Source organism: Passer domesticus, chromosome 18, assembly GCF_036417665.1.
Source record: "Passer domesticus isolate bPasDom1 chromosome 18, bPasDom1.hap1, whole genome shotgun sequence".
Lineage (NCBI taxonomy): Eukaryota > Metazoa > Chordata > Aves > Passeriformes > Passeridae > Passer > Passer domesticus.
The window spans coordinates 3,839,785-3,856,849 of record NC_087491.1 but is presented as its reverse complement, the minus strand read 5'-3'; the positions used below and the strand labels follow the sequence as shown (position 1 = coordinate 3,856,849).

General features: G+C 53.5%; 1 protein-coding gene and 2 long non-coding RNA genes across 3 annotated transcripts in view; 2 read left to right on the top strand and 1 right to left on the bottom strand.

Moving 5' to 3' along the window:
- Window positions 1-9,406, bottom strand: part of LOC135283025 (glutamine synthetase) — a 30,680-nt gene extending 21,274 nt beyond the window's left edge. Inside the window, exons 1-3 of the mRNA XM_064393388.1 lie at window positions 9,356-9,406; window positions 8,560-8,685; window positions 7,940-8,123 (exon numbers count right to left, since the gene is read on the bottom strand). Coding sequence (XP_064249458.1) covers window positions 7,940-8,123; window positions 8,560-8,638 — 263 coding nt within the window. The 5' untranslated portion in view covers window positions 8,639-8,685; window positions 9,356-9,406. The remainder of the gene's footprint in view (window positions 1-7,939; window positions 8,124-8,559; window positions 8,686-9,355) is intronic.
- On the top strand, window positions 747-4,904 carry LOC135283027 (uncharacterized). Its single transcript, XR_010348956.1, has 3 exons — window positions 747-811; window positions 1,087-1,279; window positions 4,495-4,904. It is a non-coding gene; the product is annotated as an uncharacterized LOC135283027 (long non-coding RNA).
- A 405-nt stretch (window positions 9,407-9,811) lies between the features above and the next one.
- LOC135283026 (uncharacterized) lies at window positions 9,812-14,266 on the top strand. Its single transcript, XR_010348955.1, has 2 exons — window positions 9,812-10,082; window positions 13,112-14,266. It is a non-coding gene; the product is annotated as an uncharacterized LOC135283026 (long non-coding RNA).
- The last annotated feature ends 2,799 nt before the right edge of the window (window positions 14,267-17,065 follow it).

Genomic DNA, 17,065 nt, shown 5'->3' with positions numbered 1-17,065 from the left:
CACCAGGAATATTTCTCTGTCTGCTCTGGGGTGCCTTCACCCCAGGGGAGCACTGACTCTGATCCTCATTCATGGAGAAAGTTTCCAAGACTTCAAGATAGACTGGAACCCACAAAAGTGTGAAATAGGTTATAGAGAGTAGTGCAGGTGTATCACTTAGGTGGGAAATTCAGGTTTTAGGATTTTTTGTATGTTGTGGATGGAAGCAAGATGGAGGGCACAGGGTGTCATCCTGGGTTTCTTTTTCATGCTTCTTCTTCCTCCTTCTTCATGGGTTTGGGTGGCATCTTGCAATTGGGCGGAAAAATCCGCATTGGGGCTCTTTGGGATCAGTTATTGGGTTAAAAGGGGAAATAATCTAGGTATCAGATCTTAATTGGATAGTTTAGCTTTAAAAGACATCATAATGAGAGATTGTTGGCCATTTTTGTGGTGCTGAGCCTCGTGTGGACAGCGTGCAAAACTCTAGATAAGATCATAATAAACAAGAACCTGAAGACCGAAAAAATCCAGTGCATCTCTCTTTCCTGACTCAAGACCACTTCAGGAGGGTCTCCCTTGACAGGGGAGCCCCCTGGGAGGGCCCAGCCTGAGTTCCAGAAGTCAGAGAATCAGCAAGAGGTACCCTGGCAGGTTACAGCACAGGAGGGGCATTTTGGGGACTCCTGTCCAGAGGCTTTCCTTGGGTGTTGTGACATCACTGCACAGCCTCTCCTTGCAGAGGAGTCTCCCCATCTCCTGCACAGGGAAATGTGTGTCCAGGGGTGCTGAGGGGTGCAGAGCCAGACCCAGAGCCCTCATGGTGCTGGAGGTACAGGCAGGTGCCCTCTGGCCACCCTTGGCTGTGTCCCCCTCACCCTGGGCCATTCCTCAGCCCAGCTGCCCAGGGGAGGGTGAGTCCCTGCAGGGTCTGGAGCCAGCTCTGGGTTTCACCACTCCTCAGGGCTCTGGGGTCCCCACCACTGCGGGCTGGTGGGTCCTGAGCTCTCCAGGGCACATTCCTTGGGCAGAACCTTCTCCAACAGAGCTGCAGAGTGACCTGAATATTAAAAAACCCAAACCAAACCTCCAACCACCCAAAACCAGGCTCTGGATGGCAGTCCTGGGTTCCTCTGCATGAAGGATGAGAACATGAACATCTGTGCTGTCAATGCAGTTTTTATCCATTCTGGATCACCACCAGATTCCAGCCAGCACCTCCAACTGCTCCCAGGCTGGGAAAGGCAAAACCAGCAGAGACAGAAGGGCTGAATGAGAACAGAGCCAGGCTGAGTGCTGGGTATGTAAAAGAGTTTATTGGGAGTAAACAATTTTGTATTTACAGGGATAAATCCAGCATGTGATCATCAGGGCAAGGCAGTCCTGGCCCTTCACCCTTCCTTGCATCTCTGTCCCTGCTCAGTCTGTCTGTCCTGCTGAGGCTGGAGCCCAGCGTGGTCCTGGGCCAGCCCTACCCTGCCCCGCTGCAGGAATTAATCCAAACCCTTTTCCACAGCCAGAGCTCCCAAACTCACCCAGGCTATGGCAGAAGAGGGGGAGAACATCCCCCAGACACACTCAGCTCCAGGGAAGCAGGCTCCCCCAGCACACAGGAACACTTCCTGAGCATTTTTGCTCCTGACATCTCCATCTGCTGCTGTGACTTGTACCTGCATGGGTCAGGACAGGGGAACAGCCCCAGAGTCCAAGAACTGAGGCACAATTTCAGTTTTTATTCAGAATTTCATAATTTTTTAATGCAATTTCATGATTCCACAGAATTTATGCTTTGAAATGTGCAGAAACTGTTCACAAGTATTTCTGCATCCTTTTTCAAAACCATCTCAACACAAGGCATGAACTTCTAGGTAGAAGCTTCATCTCCTTTAGGTGAAAGCAGAGATTTACATCCAAGTCACTGATCCAGCCTGCCTGGGAGAGAGGATTGGGAACTTCCAGCCCTGGGTGGCTGAACAAACACAGCATCAGCCACCAGGAACCATTTGCAAACAACTGAGCAGCAGACAAATGTGCAAATGTAGCTGGTGGCTACTCCTGGATAATGAATGCATAATCTATTCCTATTCCCTTCCTATCTGCTTCTGGATAATGTGTCTGTGAGCCTGAGTCAGGCTCACAAATGGCTGGCAACGAGGAAAACAGGCTGTGTTTGAGCCAAACATTATGTTCAGCAAATAAGGAGCAGTTTTGCCATGGGCAGCTGCTGTTAGAGCCCAGTGTCAGAATCCTTCCATGCTCCACGATTGCAGCTCTGTGGGCTGCAGGATGCATTACTGACTTTTGCCTCTGAAATCTGATTTTATGCCTGAACAGCAGAGTCTAAAGAGCACGATTGTATTCCTTCCCCACCTATCTGCTCATTAGAAAGTGGCTCTTACATTTATTTGCCTCAGCTGCTGGGAAGGCTCCAAAAATGCTAATTACAAGGCCATTGCAGTCAATTGCATTTGATGACATAACTCTGAGTCACTGGTTCAGGACATTTTCCCTCCTCTTCCCTGGAGCAACTGATTTAACAAAGGTGAGGAAAAGCAGAAAATAATTGGCAGGCTCCTAGTGCATGAGACTAACAGGGAGTCAGTGCTGTGACTTCTGGGTGCCCCAGGGGAGGCAGCTCCTCCTGGCAGTGGTGACAATCTGGACACTGAAGCTTTTCCAGCCGCTTTGGGAAACGCTGCTGACTGTCCAAGCACTCCTGGAGTGAGAGAAGAGCAGCCTGAAACCACTGGGAGTCTTCCCAGGAGCAAATTCCATTTTAACCCGGGAAATCTGCTCTCCATCCTTGGGGAAGAAGAAAGAAAAGTCGCTTCGTTGTCCCAGAATGGTTGTCCCCCCGCGGGCAGGGATGGCTCCGGGGGAAGGGGCTTCTCCCCGCAGCCGTGGCCAGGCGCAGGACGCGGATCCCGGGGGATGCAGGCGCTGCAGGTGCTGCAGAGCCCAGCGGGCTGTCTCTGGGGGCTCAGGCTTTGCGGATGATCCTGCCCGGCTTCCTCCAGTCGCGGCAGCGCTCCCGGCGCGCCGAGTGCACCAGGGGCCGGGAGGGGCCGGCCGGGGCTGCCCGGGCCGTGCTGGGGCTGCGGAACAGCGACGGGACACGGTTAGTGCCGGGGCACGCCTGAGCCCGGGCAGGCTCCCGAAAGGACAGGGAATTCTGGTTCGCCGCCGCTGCTGCCGAGGGATGGAGTGCCGGGTGCTGCCCCAGGGCTGAGCCGCTGCCAGGGCTGTGCCCGGGGGGAACCTCCCCTGCCCCGGCCACGGGAGGCCTGGAAAGAGCTGCTGAGCTACAGGTGCAGCTCAGAAACCCCTAAACAGAACCCCATAAACCACACAAAACAGAGCCCCATAAACCCCCAAAACAGAAACACCATAACCCCCTAAACAGAACCCCACAAACCCCCTAAACAGAACCACATATCCCCCCTAAACAGAACCCCATAACCCCCTGAACAGAACCACATAAACCACACAAAACAGAGCCCCATATACCCCACAAAACAGAACCCCATATCCCCCCTAAACAGAACCACATAAACCCCATAAACTGAACCCCACAACCCCCCTAAACAGAACCCCACAAACCCCCTAAACAGAACCCCATAACCCCTTAAACAGAACCCCATAAATCCCACAAAACAGCCCCATAAACCCCCTAAACAGAACCCCATAAATCCCACAAAACTGAACCCCATAAACCCCCTAAACATAACCCCATCAAACCCTAAACAGAACCCCATAAACCCCACAAAACAGAGCCCCACAAACCCCCTAAACAGAACCCCATAAACTCCACAAAGCAGAACCCCATAAACCCCCTAAACAGAACCCCATCACCCCCCCCAAAGAGAACCCCATAAACCCCACAAAACAGAACCCCATAAACCCCTTAAACAGAACCCCACAAACCCCACAAACACTCAGAGCCCCCAGGACTGTCCCCTCTGGCTGGGGCCACTGAAACCAACCCCCCTCCCAAACCCCCAGTATCTTTGAGCAGATAATCTTCCTTAAAACCACTAAACCACACAACGTGCACTCCTGGCACTTCTTTGGGATTTTTGGCACCCCGGGTTCGGTCAGGGGGTGACCCTGGGCTGAACCAACATTCTGTGGCCCAGCACAGCACGTGCAGAGGGGACTGACACAGGGCTGGCTCGGCTGCAGGAGCAGTGGGGCTGTGCTCCCTGGAGCTCCCTGGGACAGCTGAGCACCCAGAGCCGCCTGCCCTGGACATTTCTGCTCTCCCTGGGCACTGTGTCCAGCCTTTTCTCCCCTCCCTCCTGGCCAACACCTTCAGGCCCCATTCTCACGTCTAGATTTGCAAAGCTGGCAAAACACTGGCACAGCAGATCCCACCTCGTGCTGCCAGTGCAGAGGGTGATGTGGGCACAGCAGGGTCTGCAGGAATTTGGGGGGACATTCCCAGCTCCTCCCCATTCCTGCCAAGAGGGCTGTGCATGGTGATCCCTGGTGAGCAGAGGCCTCTCCTCTTTCTAGATCCTGCTCAGTCACTTTTCCTGTGACCCCCAGTGGCTTCATCAATGAACATTGTCCAGAGGAGCCCATGGAGCTGCTCCAGGGCTGGAGCCCCTCTGCTCTGGAGCCAGGCTGGCACAGCTGGGGGTGCTCACCTGGAGAGGAGAAGGCTCCAGGGAGAGCTCAGAGCCCTTCCAGGGCCTGAAGGGGCTCCAGGAGAGCTGGAGAGGGACTGGGGACAAGGATGGAGGGACAGGACACAGGGAATGGCTCCCACTGCCAGAGGGCAGGGATGGATGGGATATTGGGAATTAGGAATTGTTCCCTGTGAGGGTGGGCAGGCCCTGGCACAGGGTGCCCAGAGCAGCTGTGGCTGCCCCTGGATCCCTGGCAGTGCCCAAGGCCAGGCTGGGTGGGATTTGGAACAGCCTGGGACAGTGGCCCTGTGGGGGGCAGTGAAATGTTCTTATTGTCCCTTCCAGCCCGGATTCTGGGCTGGGCTCCCCGGAGGAAGGGAGCAGGGAGCAGGCTGATGAATGGAGCCGGGCGGGGGAGCCGCCAGCCGCTCCAGGAGCGGAGGAAGACGAGCTGTGGGAAAGCTGTGAATGTGAGAAAAGCTTCCTCACAACAGAGCCTGCTACTACTCACCAGCCACGAAAGGAGGAAGAGCCCTGAAATCTGCCTGGGCTGAGGCTACCGTCGAGACAGAGCACCCTCCTGTCCTAATTCCTAATTAGCTCGCTGTTTATAACTGAATTTCCTCATTGCTTTGGATGTTAATTACCTTTAGCAGTGGCAGGAGATGGAGGCTCGCCTCCCCAGCGCTGGCCCAGCTCCAGGCTGTGCTGGGAAGCAGAGTGCCCTCACTCCCAGCTCATCCAAGGAGCTCTGCCTTGCTCTCACCTCAGGGCTGAGCTCTTGCAGGAAGGTTTTGGGTGGCTGCCCTGGCAGTGTCTGCAAATCCTTCCTAAAATCCTATAACCCTTGAGTCCCAGAGCAGACCAGCCCCTCGCTGTCCTGGGACTGGGAATGGCACCAGCCCTGCCGAGGCTGCACTGCTTGGGAATCTTTAAAATTAGAGGGTTTAGGAAAGTTGTAAAAGGTAGGCTTTGGAAATAGTAGAACTGTAATTAGAGTTCAACGGTAGCTATAAGATTTGTTAGTAAAAAAAATTATACGAGAAAGTAGAAAGTAAGGACAAATAAAATAATGGTTTGTGTATTAACACTTGAGTTGACATTGAGTTCTTTCTCTGATGCTGGGGATGTGAGCTGCTGGCATCCTCCCATTGTCAGACCCATGTAATGAGACTGATGCTGGAAAATAAAACAGCTTCACACGTGCTCCTCAGCAGTCCCGATGGTGATTTGTACAGACCCCGGCCAGCAATTCACTGCCACGGGGCTGGGCTGGGCTGGGCTGGCCCGGTGTGCCAGGCCCCTGTTCTCGCTCTGCAGCAGGTGCTGTGCTGGTCCTGGCCCGGTGCAAGGTGTGAGGAAGCTTTTCCCACTGTTGAGCCATGGCTTGAACTCCATGCACAGGTCAGAGATGTGGCATTTTCTGGGCACTTTCTGAGCCCAGCCAAACTGAAGGTTGAACATCTGGTTCCAGCTGTGCTCTCTGGGCACTGGAAACCTTGTGGGCTCATCAGTCAAGAACACCTCACATTATTTCAGCAGGGGTGTGTGAGCCCAGGCTACACCAAACCAGCGGGGACAGCCTGACACGGGACACTCTTAATTCCTCTGAAAGGATCCCAATTCCTCCTGTGATTCTGCAGTTCTCTGGGTCACAGAGCTTCACCTGCTTGTGGTGCAGCCTGTGAATTATCCAGGTGATCCACACAGACCTGGTGGCTCTGCTTTCCAAGCTGGGGGCAGCTGGAGGAGCAGCAGCAGCAGGGCTGTGACAGCAGGAGCAGGGTGGGCTGCACGCCCAGCTCGGATGGAGAGGGCTGGGATGGCTCCAGGATGGCTCCAGGACGTGGAGCCCTGCACAGATCATCCAGCTTGGTCCCACATCCCAAAGCAAGGCTGGGTGAGGTGGCAGCTCTTGGGCATTTTTGGTTTTGATGGGGTACCTAAATCTCTCTAAAAACCCCCAGTCCTCTGGCTGCTTGATGCAAGTTGTTTGGTGGCTTCGAGTAACCCAAATAAATGAGGTTTTCTCTCTGGCATCAGGGTGCCCCCGAGCTCAGTGCAAGTTGTGTCCCAGTTCCTCCCTGCACTCTGCCTTGGAGACAGCGAGGAAATCTGCCTGTGACCTCGATCAGAGCCCAGCCAGCCCCAACCCTTTCAAGCTATTTCTGTGCTGCCTCCACCCATGGCAGTGTTCCAGTGCTGATCATTTCACTCGCACAAGGTGCAGCTGAGCTCTGCTGCTCTGGAAATCCAGCCAGGGCTGGTATTCCTGAGCCGTGGAAATCCAGCCAGGGCTGGTATTCCTGAGCCGTGGATGAAGGGGCTGGAGCTGCTGATTTCCATGGGTGCATGCTCACAGCTCTGCCTTCTCTGGGGGTTTCATCGATGGAGCCACCTCTGGGGGGTGTTTGTGCAGCACAGGCACAGCAGGGCTGGAACTGGGGCTGGGAATGATGCACATCACAGGATTAGGATCAGGACTGAGCTGAGAGCTCTGTGCACTCGAGCTGCAGCAGCCAGACCTGGAGCAAACTGGGTCACGGGCACATTTTTAGGTCCAAAGCTCTGAGGGGTTGGTGTGCCATGGCCTGAGATCTGGCAGGAGGTGGATTTTGGGGTGTGATTCCTTAATCCCAGGGCTGATGGAAGATAAGAAATAACTGATGTCTACATATTCTTCCTGATAAGACCCCAACCAAGCTGACTACAACCCCAAGCACTGTTACATGTGAACAACATGTAAACAATGTTTGCAGGAGCAGATCTGAATTTTAAAGATATGCAGAATTTTTCATTAATTGCCCTTATTTCTCCAGCTTATTTTTGTTGTTGGGCAGAAAACAAGGGATTGGTGTAGTGGGCACAGCCCAGGGAGTGGGAGGAGACAGAGAGATAGTGACATGCACAGTAGTGATTTAACATGAAATACTCTGGCTGCAAGCAGTCTCTGGAGGTTTGTGCCTCATTGATGAATATCATGCATGAAGCGTAGCTCCTTGTGCTACCCACATTTTTCTCTTCCAGGTCTGGTGATTGGGAACCTGAGTCACAGCAAATATGCTGAGTTACAGCATATTTCCACTGAAAAAAAATCCCTAGAAAAACCCCAGGCAAATGGCAGGCGTGTTTATCTGCAAGTGTGTCAAATGCAGGGGATGCTCAGACAATGCAGGCTCAGAGGATTAACAGACCTTAATCCCCCCTCAGTGCATAATGCCCAGCAGATGAGACAGACACAGACACAGCTATCAGGACCGGTGGGTGCACACAAAAACAACCCTCCCATCAAAACATCTCCTCTGGGAACAGCTCAGGCAGCAACTCACCTGCAGGACCACACCGGACCCGCCTGCTTCTTCGGCTTGGCCATCTGCTTCTGGTACTCCATCCAGCCGCTCACCAGCTCGTGCAGGATCATCACATAGAGCAGGAAGATGAGAATCCTGGGATCCATTCGCGGCACCTCGGGGTCTGCTCCATTGGCCGCGGGTGGCATTTGCCCGGGGGGAGCTGCGGAGAGCGGCCGGGGAGCGCTGGGGAACGCCGGGGATCGGAGCCCGGTGATTCTGCAGTGTTCCTCAGAACAGCAGCAGCGGCACGGGGACAGCTCGGTGCCGCGGCGGGTCACACCCAGCCCCGGCAGCCCCCCCGGCTCACGGCTGCGGCCGCAGCGCTGCCGAGCATCGCTCCCGAGAGGGAGCCGGGAGCCCGGGCACCAAACCCAGCCCGGGCACCGCCGGCACCAAACCCAGCCCGGGCACCGCCGGGGATCCTCCGAGCTGCCTCTTCCCAGTGCTCCGAGCTGCCTCTTCCCAGTGCCTCAGGATCTGGGGCTGCACCGAGCCAATCTTGTTCAGGAGTGCTACTGAGTATTTTGCAGCTGAGATTTTTTCCTCCTGCTGTTGTCTCACTCTTTTATTTTTTTTCCCTCGCTGTTATGCCTTACCTGAACCTTCAGCTGATGTTTTTTCCAGTGTGAGGCTCTGACAGGCTCTTGATGTGCAGGGAAGATGTGGCCGCAGCATCCAGGCTCCCCAAAGCACAGCTCCTCTCCCAGCCCCTCGACCTCCTTCTGTTTAGAGTGGAGGATCTAGCTGAGATCTGGTTGTGTCAGCAGATCACAGAATCCCAGACTGGTTTGGATTGGAAGAGACCTTAAAACTCATCTTGTTCCACCCCTGCCATGGGCAGGGACTTCCACCATCCCAGGCTGCTCCAAGCCCTGTCCAGCCTGGCCTTGGGCACTGCCAGGGATCCAGGGGCAGCCACAGCTGCTCTGGGCACCTGTGCCAGGATCTGAACACCCTGAGATGCCCTCAGCCTCTCCCTTTTTTCCTCCATGGACACAATGCAATATTTGTGCCTGGAGTTTCTAGCAGGATGAAAGCACAGTGTCCTGCTATGACACTTGTATGAACCAAAAAAAATGCCCCCCAGGAATTGTTTTTAAAACCATCTTGATCAAAATTCACGTTCTTCCAGTGCAATATTTCCATAAGTGGCATAATAAGCCCTCAGTAATTATTTGTGGTTATCCAGAACCAAACCTGTGCCCAATGGAGCTGTGGAGCTGCAGAAAAGGGGCAAACCCAGGGATCCCCAGGATCCTCCATCCCAGAGCTGCTGCACAGACAGGGAGAGCTGGGCACTGCAATTCAGGGGTGACAAACACATCACAACCCTCCCACCATAAACCCAGCACGGGCAAGTGCTGCCCACCCAGCCCAGCTCACCTCACCCACCTGAGGCCAGAGGTTCCTCAGAAACTTTTACCCTTGGTGTGTAAGCACAGACAAGTGTGCAGTAGCCAGGGCTCTGAGGATTTTCTGTTAAGTACCAGTTCAACACACATCAGGGAATGCTAATTCCATGACAGATCTGCACATGGAATCAACCCAAGGGCGGCATGGTGGCCCCAAACAAACCTCTGCTCCTCCAGGTGCTGTGGGACTTTCCCTCAGCCAGCTCACGAGGAGCCCAGAAGTGCTGAGTAACTCTAAACTGGGAGGGGAAGAGCTCGTGGAGGGGAGTGAGCATGTGAATGAAAGCAGCCAGGACTGGAGGTGTTCTAGCAGCTCTGAAAATGGGAATATTTGAGGTTCTCCATGGAAGGATAGTGGAGCTGTCCCCATGGCAACAGGGAGTTGCCAGGCTGCGGGTGATGGGTTCTAAGGTATGGCACGAGTCAGACGTGGGGAGGGCTGGAGACCAAGCCAGCACTGATATTCTATACATATGCAATTTTTGATGAGTAAACCCAACGTGACTCCTTTGTTCCAGGAGAGAGAAGCTTTTCCCACAGGGAGAGACATTACCAGGGCAGGAGCAGCAGAATAACTCCTAACAACTCATGGTAGATGAGACGTTAGCTCCAACATCTGAACAAAAATAATACTACATAAGGTAGAAAAGCCAAGAAGTCGTGAGCTAGGAGCACAGCTGATTCCCAAACTGTGACTGCCACAAGCAGTAAGTTTTTGGACAAATGAGTAAAAAAAAACTTGTAGATTTTAGAGTGATTAAAGCCGAGTTTGGGAGGGCAGGGTGCTGCTGAGGGACCCCAGTGGTGGCCGTGGGGTACAGGGGGTACAGGACCCCCCTCACAGCAGTGGGGAGCCCTGGCATGTTGGTGTTTCTTCTCTGCCCTCAGCTTGAAGGTAGATTTAGATGAGATATTGGGAAGGAAGTGTTCCCTGGGAGGGTGGGCAGGCCCTGGCACAGGGTGCCCAGAGCAGCTGTGGCTGCCCCTGGATCCCTGGCAGTGCCCAAGGCCAGGCTGGACAGGACTGGGAGCAGCCTGGGACAGTGGGAGGTGTCCCTGCCGTGGCAGGGGTGGGATGGGATGAGTTTTAAGGTCCATTTTACCCCAAACCAATTTGGAATTCTGAGATTCCACAACTTCAGCCCAAGGGCACAGCCTCGGTGTTCTCCTGAAGTCTGGTGGGAGCAGAAGCACCAGTGAGGATCCTTCATGTGTCCAACCACCGCCAGCAGAGCCCAGCAGGTGTCTGCAAGCTCTGTGGATTCCTAAGGGTTGGGAGCAATTAACAGCTGGGCTCTTGCCCTGTTTGATAATCACCAGTACTCAGAGATAAGGCAATGAAATGTGTGTACAGCATTATCACAAAACACAGAGCTCCCTGCAGCCAGAGCCTTGAGCTGCTCCCCAGCTCTGCAGAGGGCTCCAGTGCAGAGCAGCACTCCTCACCTGTCCTGCTGCTTTCACACAGCCCCACAGCAGTGACAGCTCCTGGCTGGGGCTCCGGGGAGGGACAGAAGCTCCCCAGCTTGGGGTGCCAGGGAAGCAGGAGCTGGGGTGGTGTCAGAGGGGCTGGAACTCAGGCAGGCTTTGGAGAGCAGGGAATGGAAAGCAAACCTGGGAGACAAAGCAGTGCCCCAGTTCTGGAGGGGCACAAAGCCATGCAGAGGAGAAGCTGGGAGCAGACACAGAAGGGATGCAGCTGAGCTCCTCAGCAGTGACAACATCTCATTGCTAACAGCAGCAAGGGCAGGTTTGAAATTCCTTTGTAACACCAGGGTGGACATGAGGCCAAGCTTCTTTGTCCAAGGCTCAGTCCAGCTGGTTGGGCTGGAATAGAAACTCAGAATAATTCACCAGCCCTTCACCCCTTGCAAGCCCAGCTGCTGCAGCATTCCCACTGTTTGGGCTGTGCATTGTTGGAGCAAAGGCCCCGAGGAGCAGGACTGTGTCCCTCTGCTCCCCAGGGCCTCTTTCCCTCAGTTTGGGTGTCAATCTAGGCCTCTTTACTCCTAAAGAGATTTTCAGAGCCAGAGGTGGTAAGTGCCAGTTAATATTTATATTAATTGCAGCCCCAAGGGCACCCTGCAACACCAGCAATCACATTCCTTCAGGCTCCTGGGACGAATCCATCATCCCATTCTTCCTCCTGGAATGTGGTGTGGCTGAGTAACAAACGGGAAAACCCACCTTCCTGAGGCTCACCATTGACCCAAACTCTCACAACCCCCAAGGTGCATCACAAAAAGGCAGCAACAACTGGTTTTTGTTACAGTAAATCAGGATTGACCCAAACCTTGCTGCAGTTTTTGGCGTTTCAGAAGGAATTCCTGAGTTTCACTGCAAAGACAATGATCTGCATTTCCCTTTTGGAGCCCAAAGGCTGCAGGATCCCTCCAGCTACCAGGGCAGACAAGTTTTGGAAACACCAAACCTCCCACACACAGGTCAAACTGAAACATCAGGACAAGGAGCTCTTGCAAGAGGCCATGGCCCAAAATTCCTGTGGCATCCAAAAGGTCCAGTGAACTCCAGGCAGAGTCAGGCCCAAACACCTGCAAGTGCACGTCCCTCTGCCTAGACACAGCCCTGGCCAAGGTGGGCTGGGGCTCCTGGGGTCCCCAAATCCCCCAGGCAGGGCCCTGTTGGTTGCAGGGCTGTTTGCATCTCACAGCCAATGTTGTCCTGTTGGGTGTAGGAGAGATGGAAAACAGAAACCCTTCCTTGCCCTTTGGCTGCTCTTCAAGGAACCTGTAAAAATCCCTCTGCAACTCTGTGATTATTCAGTGCAGACTGAGCAGAGACCACGGTGCTGGTTTGGAGAGCATGGGCTGGGAACAAACCTGCCTGTGCCCACTGGAGCAGATGTTTTGCTGTTGCTGGCACCCAGGCTTGGTTTCACAAGTCACTGGTGACACCTGGACCAAGGTGTGAGCTCAGGGGAATAAAGCACTGCAGCCACAGCCCTCTCTTTGCTCTCTCAGCACACCAGGGCTCCCTTCCTTCCATGTCTGGAAGCAGAGGAGAGTGGACACAAACTGCCAGAGCAGCTCTCAGCTTTCAGAGCAGAGAGGAAAATGGAGTTTCAGAGTTAAAAAGAACAAGGGGCTTTGCAGAATCTGTCAGCTCCTTCCACAGGCTCACATGAGTCAATAATTAACAGAAGAAAGAACAGATGCTATGAGACACGTTTCTTCTGAGGGTATTTACTTGCTTCTACCTACAACTGTGCCTGAAAAAGTGGTAATATGAAACTGCATTCCTAATCACTGGGTTGCTTTGTATCAGATTGGTAATGATTCATTACCAGGATTTTGTACACATTTCACCACTTCTTTGTTCTGTTAACCCTCATCAGGCAACTCAGCTTTGGCACAGCAAATTGATGCTGGCCTGAGGGAAAAACATTAATATTAAAACTAGAATAACAATTGTCTCCTGAGCCCTGGACTGGTTTTTTATGACAATGGCACAAGAACCAGCACAGTTTATTCTGGCTCAAGCTGGAGGGCTGGTTACAGGAATTACCACAGGAATATCTGAGGGTGGGCAGGCCCTGGCACAGGGTGCCCAGAGCAGCTGTGGCTGCCCCTGGATCCCTGGCAGTGCCCAAGGCCAGGCTGGACAGGGCTGGGAGCAGCCTGGGACAGTGGGAGGTGTCCCATGGCAGGGGTGGGATGGGATTTAAGGTCCCTTCCAACCCAAACCCTGCTGATCCTTTCTCTCTCTCTTGCCATAGAATGACATCCACAGAAGCTGTTGAAGGACAGACTCTGATTCTCACTCCTGGGCTGCTCTCTCCAGCACAGCAGATGTGAGGCTGTGATCTCCCAGGGATGTTTTCCCCCTTCCCTGGGCCCAGACCCTGCTGATGAGGAGAAGCAGAGCACAGACTCAGCCTGAGGTAGCTCTGCCAGCCCAGCTGAGACACCTTTGCCCCTTGTGCAATTGTTTTGCTAGAAAAGGAAGCAGGTTTCACTGCCTCCAGTTGTTCAGCCTCGTCCTCCTCCTCAAACTCCCCTGGCAGGTCCAGCAGGCTGAAATCCACCCACACAGATGGTTGAGCTGCTTTGGTGAAGTTCTCCTTCCAGCTGGACTGACCTTGTTATCTTTGCTGTGGGCTCCACGTGCTGCTGGACTCTCCTCAATTTGCTGATGATCCTTTTTGCACCACAGAGGGCAAGAACAGGGAAGGGACTTGGCAAAGAGCAGGGAAGGCAGAGGATGCCCATGAACTGGAGCTACCTGTGGCAGCAGCCCTGTCTGAGCCTGGCCCTGGTGGAAGGGGAATGCTGGCAAGGACACCAGAACACACCTGGGGTTCAGAGCCATGGGTAAGGAGCTTGGTCCTTGTTAACAAAACAGCCTGGAGGGGAAATTTAGGTGAGAAAGGCAAATGGAGAGAGCAGAGAGAACACAGAAGGATCTACCAGAGCTGTGAAGACAGAAAGTGCAGAAATACTTCCTCCTGCAAAGCTGCTCCATCAAGACTCCCATCCATGGACACAGCTGGAGGAACAGTGGCACTTGTGTGCCAGGACAGGCTTCTCACTGCTGTACAAGAGAGAACATAGAGCAGCACCTGTGTGTCACCCACCACAAGTGGAATAAAGGCTGGAGACCCTGCAGAGCCCTGTGTGCTCTGCCTCCAGAGAGACTCAGAGCAGCCAGGTCCAGGCTGTGGCACTGCCCTGCCCCACAGAGCCCTGCTGCTGGGCACCTCCAAACACACCTCCTGAGACAGCCCCAGCCTCAGGAGAGCTCAAATAGCATTTAGAGCAGACAGAAACACCTTTAATGCACCTACAGGCAAAACTGGGGATGTTCTCTACCCTCAAAAGGCTGAATTATACTGAAAATATAAAAAAGTAATTAAATAACTAAGAAAAAATTATCTCTCTCCCAGCTGAAACCAGGACAGGAGTTAAGAAGATTTTTTTCATGTCATTTCATTTTCTGGGCTAGATGCAACTCTTCCAAAGTTGAAGACAGACATTCATCCCAAGGAGCTGGATAAGGGAAACTTCTCTTTTACAGGGGAAGTTACAAACCAAATTCCCCAGCACACACAACTCACCAGAATTAACCTAAAGGAGACTGCAAAGCCTGAATCTTGCAGTAGCTCTGCCAGAAAAGTCTCTTAGAGAGAGAAACTCAGTTTTCTGCTGGGCAGCAGCTGCTCCTGCCTTTTTCAGACACTCCTTTCAATGTTCATCTTCCCTCCAGCCACCTGCACCACTTCCCATTCATTGTTCCCAGCCATTTTCCAGGGGGTGCAGTGCCCACAGCACCAGGAACAGGGTGTTCTGCTCAGGAGCAGATGCTCTGGAGCATCCAGGAGTGTGAGGATGCCTGACAATGGCCTCAGTTGTCCACCTCTTGTTATCCTGTAAATCACAGCCCAACTGAGCCTGAAGAGCCTCAGTGAGTTCCTCAGGAAAACCCACAGACCCGAATTGTCTGTAAAAATTCTCTCTGCAGTCGGCTCTGTGGGTTTGGAGAGAATGCACGGTTTGTTCGTGCCACAGGGATCCCACCCGTGCTGTACAGACAAACTGCCACCTCCAGGTGTGAGCAGGGAGCGATTCCAGGATTTCAGGGCACGCAAGGCTGCACCACCCTCTAGTGCACACCCACAGCAGTGCCTGTGCTGAAAGACTGGGGAAAAAAATCCCTAATCCAGCCCGGCTGAGCCTCCTTCGGAGCTGGGCCGGCAGAAGGGACAGAACTCCTCTGAGAGGGAACCCCAGAGCAGAACCAAGGGGATCCTGGCCTTGGCACAGGGAAAAGCCACGGCCCTGCACCCCAGCACTGAGCACATGCAGCACCCTGCACCCCGTGTCCCTGGAATCCCAGACCCCACACCCTCAGATCCCTGCAATCCCAGACCCTGCACATCCAGCACCCCAGATCCCTGCATCCCTGCAATCCCAGACCCTGCACCCCAGATCCCTGGCAGCCTAGATCCTTGGGATGCCAGACCCCCACATCTTCAGATCCCTGAAATCCCAGACCCCACATGCTCAGATCCCTGGAATCCCAGGCCCTGCACATCAAGCACCTTGCACCCCATACCCTGTATCCTTGGAATTCCAGACTCTGCACATCCAGCAACCTGCACCCCAAACCCCTGGGATCCCTGGAATCCCAGGCCCATATCCCTGTACCCCTGTGAATTCCAGACCCTGCATATCCAGCACCCTTCACCCCACACTCCTGGATCCCTGTCACCCCAGATCCCAGGAATCCCAGATCCTGCACATCCACACCCCAGATCCCTGGAATCCCAGCCCCTGCAGCCAGCTCAGCTCCTGCCATGCTGGGTTTACCTGCACAACAAGGGTCTGTGTAATTCCTGGCACATTCCTCAAAACATGGAAGCAGATTTTCACTACCAAAATGTGCAAGCAGGAGCAGATGTTCATTACTAAAATTGTTTTCTGGAAATTGTCTCCTCACTCTCTTGAGCAGCAGCAGGCCAGGAGAGCACGGACTGGCAGCCACTCCCTCTCAGCTGCCCAGCTCTCTCCTCCTCAGCCAAACTTGCCACCAGCACTGGGAATGGCCAGTTCATATTCTGGGATTCAGATTCTTCATGGATGTAAAACACTGGGAAAAATCACCATTGTGTGTGACAGTGCTGCAGGCACAGACCTTTGTACCAAGCAGTAAAAAAATAACCATGCTGGATGACAAATTCCTGCTGCAGGAGAGCACCACATCAGCCTTGGGACACGGGGAGCTCCAAGTGACCAAGAGAATCCCCAAAAAAATCCTAAAATAACCTCCAGGTCTGAGCAGAGCTTGGGCCTGAGCAGGTTCCTGGCCAAGGTTTGGCAGCAGTGTGGGATGTTTTTTGGTCCAAGTTACCAGGAGAGTTTAAACAGTTTGAAACCAAAACTCTGCAGGAAAGACCCATTTGTTACACCCAGGTCCTGTTTCCAACAAATCCAGTATCAGAAGTGCTGAGGCTCCCAAAGGCAGCCCTAACCCCAGGAGCTGCAGTGGAGACAAGAGGAGCACAGGAAATGTGGGATACAGGACAGTGCACCTGTGTCAAACACAAACATCTCCCACCTTTCCTGTTCCACCCCAGGGTATCACGAGTTCACCAAAGGAGAAATAAAGCACCAGGGAGGTGAAGGGAGGGTGTCACTGCCCTCACACAGCATTTCTGAGCTCAGGAGGAAGAAAACCACACAGAGGGGGAGGTAGCAGCACTGGGCAGGGAGTTCCACCCCTCTACTTAACTACTGTGTTTGTTTGGCTTTTTTGGACACAGCTTCAGGAAACAGAAGAGTCTCCTGAGCATGACCTGGCACTCAGAATGCTCAAGTACCAGGAAACAAGAGCTGATGGGGGAAAAAAAGGAGGTTTAGCCTGGATATCAGGACAAGGTTCTTTCCTCAGAGGGTGGTTGGGCACCAAACAGGTCCCTGCACACTCCAGCTGAGGCAGAAGCAAAAGCAGAAGTGGAACAGAAACAGTGGCACAAGTGAGCCATGAAGAACAGCCTGCCAGCCTGGAGAAGAGAAGCTGTGGGTGACTCAACTGCAACCTTCAAGTGCCTGAAGGGAGCCTTCGAGGAAGGGGGAGTCTCTTTACAAGGGCTTGGAGTGAGAGGACACAGGGAATGGCTTCCCACTGCCAGAGGGCAGGGATGGATGGGATATTGGGAATTAGGAATTGTTCC